Source organism: Pinus tabuliformis, chromosome 4_2 (assembly GCF_031772625.1).
Source record: "Pinus tabuliformis cultivar Carrire ecotype Pingquan chromosome 4_2, CPIR1, whole genome shotgun sequence".
Classification (NCBI taxonomy): Eukaryota; Viridiplantae; Streptophyta; class Pinopsida; order Pinales; family Pinaceae; genus Pinus; species Pinus tabuliformis.
The window spans coordinates 310,747,030-310,755,392 of NC_142304.1; the positions used below are offsets into that span (position 1 = coordinate 310,747,030).

Sequence of the window (8,363 nt, forward strand, 5' to 3'; positions counted from 1 at the left end):
CCTTTTTTTGTTATTATGGTGTTGGAGAGGAGAAGAAGGAGGGTTGATCATGAAGAAGAGGATGGAGTGGGTTATAGTGGATTTGATGAAAACCTTGGAGAGGAGTACCTTGGTGAGGAGGAAGAGAGTGAACATGATTTAGCCCAAAAAACTAAACAAGACCAAACTCCATTGTGGAAATATGTTTCTAGTCCTGAAGCAGGGAAAGGGGGTGGAACTACTAATTTGACTGCTCCCATTGCAACAAAACTTACACAGGTTCATACATTTGTGCTAGAAGGCACCTCTGTGGGAAAAGGCCATGGGATGAAGATAAAGCAATAGGAATCAAAACTTATGCAAGTGTGTCAGCAACAGATAGAGCCAAATACATAAGGGAAGAGGAGGAAGCCCAATAAAAATTTAAAAAACCAAAGGGTTTGTTTGAACCATGTTCACAATCACATTAACATGCACAAAGAACTCTTTCAACATCCTCCCATGGCAGTGGATATGGAGGCACAGGGTCACCAAACATCTCTTTAAGGCGTAGAACCATATCGGATTTCCTTAATGAAGAGTGTAGGAATGATGTGGATTCCAAAGTTTACCGGTTTCTCAATGCATGTGGGATACCATTCAATGTTCTTCGCTCACCTTATTGGCATGAAATGGTTTTTGCCATAAATGATGCCCCTAAAGGATACAAGAGCCTTGGGTATGACAAGGCTAGAACCGTTGGACTTGATCATGAAAAAGAAAAAATATCACATTCTTTGAGTAGAATGACAAATTCTTGGACTAAGCATGGGGTGTCCATTGTATCCGTTGGATGGACAAATGTAAATGGAAAGCCATTGATAAGTGTTCTTGCTGTGTCTGTTAGTGGTGCCATCTTTCTTTTAGCATATGATTACTCAGAGAAGTTCAAGACCAACATCAACATTGCAGAACCATTACTTGAAAGAATTAAACGTATTGGGCCATACAATGTCATCCAAGTCATCACTGATAATGCTACTAATAAATAGACCCTCTCCTCTCCCAATCCATTGAGAGCAAGAGGAGCAAGAGAGAGTTTGAAGCTTGGAGAGAGGAGCTTGGTGAGAGAGGAGCTTGCAAGGGGAGATTGGAGCTTGGGATTGAAGGCCAAAGAGGTAGGATCTACACTCTAATCTAGCATTTTTTTCTTTTATGTTCATTGCTAAATAAATAAATAACATTTTTCTCTATTTCCCATTCCCATTCCCATTCCTCCATTTTTTTTGCAGATTCAAAACTTCAAATTTCAAACATCATGGTTATATGGCTTGGCATTTTCTTCTTCTTGGTTCCTTTTTTTGTTATTATGGTGTTGGAGAGGAGAAGAAGGAGGGTTGATCATGAAGAAGAGGATGGAGTGGGTTATAGTGGATTTGATGAAAACCTTGGAGAGGAGTACCTTGGTGAGGAGGAAGAGAGTGAACATGATTTAGCCCAAAAAACTAAACAAGACCAAACTCCATTGTGGAAATATGTTTCTAGTCCTGAAGCAGGGAAAGGGGGTGGAACTACTAATTTGACTGCTCCCATTGCAACAAAACTTACACAGGTTCATACATTTGTGCTAGAAGGCACCTCTGTGGGAAAAGGCCATGGGATGAAGATAAAGCAATAGGAATCAAAACTTATGCAAGTGTGTCAGCAACAGATAGAGCCAAATACATAAGGGAAGAGGAGGAAGCCCAATAAAAATTTAAAAAACCAAAGGGTTTGTTTGAACCATGTTCACAATCACATTAACATGCACAAAGAACTCTTTCAACATCCTCCCATGGCAGTGGATATGGAGGCACAGGGTCACCAAACATCTCTTTAAGGCGTAGAACCATATCGGATTTCCTTAATGAAGAGTGTAGGAATGATGTGGATTCCAAAGTTTACCGGTTTCTCAATGCATGTGGGATACCATTCAATGTTCTTCGCTCACCTTATTGGCATGAAATGGTTTTTGCCATAAATGATGCCCCTAAAGGATACAAGAGCCTTGGGTATGACAAGGCTAGAACCGTTGGACTTGATCATGAAAAAGAAAAAATATCACATTCTTTGAGTAGAATGACAAATTCTTGGACTAAGCATGGGGTGTCCATTGTATCCGTTGGATGGACAAATGTAAATGGAAAGCCATTGATAAGTGTTCTTGCTGTGTCTGTTAGTGGTGCCATCTTTCTTTTAGCATATGATTACTCAGAGAAGTTCAAGACCAACATCAACATTGCAGAACCATTACTTGAAAGAATTAAACGTATTGGGCCATACAATGTCATCCAAGTCATCACTGATAATGCTACTAATAAATAGACCCTCTCCTCTCCCAATCCATTGAGAGCAAGAGGAGCAAGAGAGAGTTTGAAGCTTGGAGAGAGGAGCTTGGTGAGAGAGGAGCTTGCAAGGGGAGATTGGAGCTTGGGATTGAAGGCCAAAGAGGTAGGATCTACACTCTAATCTAGCATTTTTTTCTTTTATTTTCATTGCTAAATAAATAAATAAATATTTTTTTTTCTATTTCCCATTCCCATTCCCATTACTCCATTTTTTTTGCAGATTCAAAACTTCAAATTTCAAACATCATGGTTATATGGCTTGGCATTTTCTTCTTCTTGGTTCCTTTTTTTGTTATTATGGTGTTGGAGAGGAGAAGAAGGAGGGTTGATCATGAAGAAGAGGATGAAGTGGGTTATAGTGGATTTGATGAAAACCTTGGAGAGGAGTACCTTGGTGAGAAGGAAAAGAGTGAACATGATTTAGCCCAAAAAACTAAACAAGACCAAACCCCATTGTGGAAATATATTTCTAGTCCTGAAGCAGGGAAAGGGGGTGGAACTACTAAATTTGACTGCTCCCATTGCAACAAAACTTACACAGGTTCATACATTTGTGCTAGAAGGCACCTCTGTGGGAAAAGGCCATGGGATGAAGATAAATCAATAGGAATCAAAACTTGTGCAAGTGTGTCAGCAACAGATAGAGCCAAATACATAAGGGAAGAGGAGGAAGCCCAATAAAAATTTAAAAAACCAAAGGGTTTGTTTGAACCATGCTCACAATCACATCAACATGCACAAAGAACTCTTTCAACATCCTCCCATGGTAGTGGATATGGAGGCACAGGGTCACCAAACATCTCTTTAAGGCGTAGAACCATATCGGATTTCCTCAATGAAGGGTGTAGGAATGATGTGGATTCCAAAGTTTACCGGTTTCTCAATGCATGTGGGATACCATTCAATGTTCTTCGCTCACCTTATTGGCATGAAATGGTTTTTGCCATAAATGATGCCCCTAAAGGATACAAGAGCCCTGGGTATGACAAGGCTAAAACCGTTGGACTTGATCATGAAAAAGAAAAAATATCACATTCTTTGAGTAGAATGACAAATTCTTGGACTAAGCATGGGGTGTCCATTGTATCTGTTGGATGGACAAATGTAAATGGAAAGCCATTGATAAGTGTTCTTGCTGTGTCTGTTAGTGGTGCCATCTTTCTTTTAGCATATGATTACTCAGAGAAGTTCAAGACCAACATCAACATTGCAGAACCATTACTTGAAACAATTGAACGTATTGGGCCATACAATGTCATCCAAGTCATCACTGATAATGCTACTAATTGTAAGGCAACGAGAGCAATTATTGAGGATAAATACCCCAACATATTTTGGTTTGGGTGTTTGGTTCACATAATGAACCTTTTGATGCATGATATTATTAAGAACAAAAACCAACAATACAAATGGATTGGTGATTTGTACAAGAGAGGCAAACAAATGATAAAACTTATTACAAATCGTAGCATTACCCATGGGCTTTTCCACAGTCACTCAAATTGGAGCTGTTGAAGATTGCGAAGACTAGTTTTGCTAGCTATTACTTCACCTTTAGGAGCCTTTTGAAGGTAAGAGAGTCATTGGCTAGCATGGTATCAAGTCCACACTGACAGGTATTAAAGGAAGGGGCTACAAATGCAACTGACAAGCAAGGTTTTGAACAGGCAGAGGACACTGCTCTTGATGGTCAGTTTTGGGCACGTATGAGGCAAGTATTGGAAATCACCAACCCCATTTATCCCATGATTTGTTTTGCAAATATAGATAAATCAGTGATTGGGGAGGTGTATGAGCAGATGGATACCATGTTGGGGCAAATAAAAGATATTGTTCAGAAAGATGATCCCAACTTGTATACACTGATTCACAATTGTGTATGTACACGATGGAATACACTTAATGTTCCACTACATGCCTTGGCATATATCCTTATGCCAAAATACTACTCTCCATCTTGGTTGGGCCAACCTGCACCTGGGGTGGGGTTAGGGTCAAACCCCATACAGATCCAGAGGTATCTACAAGATATATGCAAGCATTAGACAAGTTGGTGCCTGAAAGGGAGGAGTGTGCTAATCTGCGTCTTGAATTAGGCAAATTCTTCAGTTGCACTGGTTTTTTTGGTTCTTTGCATGCAATGGAAGATAGAGACATATTTGATGCTCTCACATGGTGGGAAGCACATGGTGGTGGCATGGGACTTTTGCCAAAATTGGCAAAAAATTTCTCTCACTGGTTGTAAATACTTCTTCTACAGAGAGGTGTTGGAGCACCTACAACTTCATACATAATGTGAGAAGAAACAAACTCAATGAAAACCGGGTAGAAAGCTTGGTTTATGTGCACTACAACTTGGGGTTGTTGAGTCATTATTGTGATCGGGCTTATGGGGATCCAACATATAAAATTTGGGACAACCACCTAGAGGATGATAATTTGGAGGATGGCACTGTAGATCTTGAAGAACTGGAAGCAAAACTTGTGGGAGATGAAGATGAAGCAACAACCATGCCACCCCCACAATCTAGTAGCAGTGCTCAAGTTCCAAGTCTTGTTCTGTTGCTGTCGCTGCCTCCATGTACATCCACACATGGAGGGCATTTGCCTTCTGGTTCTGGTCGTGGGATTGTGCGGGAGGAGACTCCTAGAAGACCACCACGACCTGCGAAGAAATTAGACATTATTCGTGGCAGTAAGAGGAAGCTATAGATGATAGATTTATTTGTCTTTTCTAGTTTCTAGTAGTTTTAACTTTTAATAAGTGTTTACTCTTTTATATTTATTATGATATTTTTTGTAAACAATATATGACAGTTTAAGTTTGAAGTTGGCAATTATAACTCATTGGTAATGAATTATGAATATGATGCTTCGTGAAAGTTGAAAGTTGTTTCATTTCGTTTCATTTCATGTTAGATATTCTTTGTTGTAATGGTTACACTTAGCTTACAAGTACAACTTTGGTGATCAATTATGATAAATGTTATATATTGAATTTTGAAAGCTTGAAACTTTAACATTGATGAATCATGAGACTCAATATGTTGTATGTTACTAACTTGTGGACGTGGTTGATGAAGATTATAACTTCTAGATGATTGTTGTTATTTGGTTCAATCTATGTTTTTTTGTTTGTTTGTTTTTAATATCTAATTCATCATTCTACATGTTTTTGTTGACAACATGCATCAAAGTATAAAAAAAAATTTATATATATATATAAAAAACGTTCCCGGTAACGCTTCCAAACCAGGAGCTTCTGAAAATGTTGCTCCCGCTCCCAAGGAAGCTTGCTTGGTACACCGATTCTGATTCCTGAATGATCTCATGCTGTTGTTTGACCAGCTTGCGGACGACATTATGTGTTCGATTCAAGAGTGAGGTTGTGGCCTGTGGAGTTGTCTATGCAGCAGCTCGTCGATTTCAGGTTCCCCTTCCTGAGAATCCACCATGGTGGAAAGTCTTTGATGCTGAGAAGCATGAGATTGATGAAGTATGTAAAGTTCTTGCCAACTTATATAGGCAGCCCAAGGCACAGTATATTGATATATGCAAAGATTCAGAATCATTTGTGTTGACAAACAAGACTTGGGACCCACCACCAGATGCTAAGGTAAGCCTGATCTTGATTTGGATTCCTGTTTCCAACGGTAATTATGTGGATAAAGTCTGTTTGGAGTCTGAATTCCATGTCTGTTTATGTTCTGATGGCTACTCCAGGAAAGCATGAAGAACTTGTCAAATGGAATTAAGCCATCAAACCAATCTGGACCATCTAATCCAGAGTCTTCTGGTGGAAGGGATGCAATTGTAAAAGCAGCTCTAGACAAGTTGAAGGAATCAAAGAAAAGTGAGAATGACACTCGTAATGTATCTGTGAATGGGGAGTCGAGAGAAGACTTTACCGCGGGAAAACCAAAACAACAGAACCACAGGACAGATGAAACTGGAGACAGAAGTAAAGATAGGGATAAAGAAAGATCAAGACCACGTGATCGTGAAAGGGACAGGGAAAAGGATAAAGAACGCGACAGGGATAGAGGTAGAGAGTGGGAAAGGGACAGGGATAGAGAAAGGGACAAAGAATTAGAGAGGGAAAGAGAGAAGGGAAAGGACAAAAATTATCGGAGCAAGGAGAGGAGTAAAGATATAGGTGAGACAATTTGAAAAGCCTAACTATTGGATGAAAATTGTACCATTATAGTTCTATGGCCTTTTCCATTTCAGCTTGGTTTGCTTCTGAATATTCATTGCTTGTAGTGGCATTGAGTTTTTCATTTGGTCATTTTCCATTCATGTAAATTAGTTGTTTACTAGTACTCAGTTGCATGATTTGTTTGTGAGCACTTTGTAGTGTGCTCTTCCTTGCTTACTTCTATAGTTGGGATCTGTGTCTGCATTCTAACCATGTGAATATCTTTACTTGTTTCAGTTCATTTGGAAAAGTCAAGGCATCATTCATCTTCTCGAGGTATGTCTTCGGTTTCCTTTTTTGGTCTTCCTCATATCCTATTGAGTACAAAGTATAGTGTAACTTTAGTATGTCTATCTAAAATTCTTACAAAAATATTTCCTGGCAGATCGCGATTATCAAAGTTCCTCCTATACCAGTTCTAGAGAAAAGGAAAGACATCGACATCATCATCCCTATGCATGAAGATGGTGGACCCAGTCCCAAATTTTGGGATGTTAAATGTCCTCCAAAAACCAGCTTACAAATTTTTATACTTAATTGAATATACATATCATATTCTGTGAGCAGGGTGGTTTTGTGGTCTTTGTCTATTAATGCTGTAATACCGGTGCATATTTTATTCTGTTTGAGCTGCAAAGCTGCTTTTCCTTTGTTTATGAAATTCTGCAAAGAATATCCATCATAAGAAGATGGATGGGTTTTAATTATCATTCTAAAACTGAAGGGAATTCTGACCAACAATTTTCTTGTCATGGAAAATTAGGGAATGTAGAAGGGAATTCTGACCAACAATTTCCTTGTCATGGAAAATTAGGGAATGTAGAAGGGAATTCTGACCAACAGTTTTCTTGTAATGAAAAATTAGGGAATGTAGGAGGGAATTCTGACCAACAATTTTCTTGTTATGGAAAATTAGGGAATATAGGAGGGAATTCCGACCAACAATTTTCTTCTTATGGTACGTTAGCAATGCCTATCCCAAAGCCTCAAGTGGGATACAATGGTCTCTCTACTGATTGAGGTCTGGATTATGTATGTCTCTGTACTATATATTGATAATTTGGATCACTTAAGTAGGAAAAACAAATATAATGTAATTTTTTTTCACAGCTTAATGTGATGTTTTTGCTTGAAGTTGTTTTTCCTATGTGGTGTAGTGATTCATTGTTGGCATTATTCCCTGTGGAGTTGGAATTAAGATCTTACGTTATTTTTCAAACATTTATCCCTGCACCTCCTTGCAGGACTCAAAGGAATATTAAATGTTTGAATTTTGTTTTATATATAAGTCGAGAAATATGTGCTTACAATATTGTTTCAACAAAAAACTGCACAAGGCATGTTATTTTCTATGCAAGTTGAGCAATATTGCTTACAATATTGTTTTTAAAAGTGGAAGGCATGTTATTTCCCATGCCAATTTAGCGAATATTCTTTCCCAACCAAAATAAAATGTAATTTTTCATAGTGAAAAAAAATTGAATAATTCAAAGGTCTTGCAGGCATGATGTTAAGATACTTTTTTACCAAAGAGTAAAAATCCAATGGACCTAGCACATTAACCTATCAGTTATGGTCTCAAGAGATCATGGATCCATTAGATGCCAATTCGAAATACAAAACTGACATAAATACAGTGCCCATGGATTTTCCCAGCGCATCTACTATCTCTGCATAGTACACAAAAAAATGGATTCTGCGCCTACATCTTTGTAAATAAATTGTTGGTATTTTTTAAAAAGATGATTCATTAAGAATAGTTTCCTTTTATTTCTTCAAAAGACATAACTCCACACCTAATTGTTGGCCTCTCTTTAACA

The 8,363-nt window shown here is 38.3% G+C and overlaps 1 protein-coding gene across 1 annotated transcript in view; it reads left to right on the forward strand.

Annotated features, from left to right (window-relative positions):
* LOC149169219 (cyclin-L1-1-like) overlaps positions 1-7,271 on the forward strand; it is a 28,426-nt gene extending 21,155 nt beyond the window's left edge. The window contains exons 5-8 of the mRNA XM_089428611.1: positions 5,694-5,961; positions 6,069-6,501; positions 6,781-6,819; positions 6,929-7,271. Coding sequence (XP_089284737.1) covers positions 5,694-5,961; positions 6,069-6,501; positions 6,781-6,819; positions 6,929-7,005 — 817 coding nt within the window. The 3' untranslated portion in view covers positions 7,006-7,271. The remainder of the gene's footprint in view (positions 1-5,693; positions 5,962-6,068; positions 6,502-6,780; positions 6,820-6,928) is intronic.
* Positions 7,272-8,363: the final 1,092 nt, after the last annotated feature.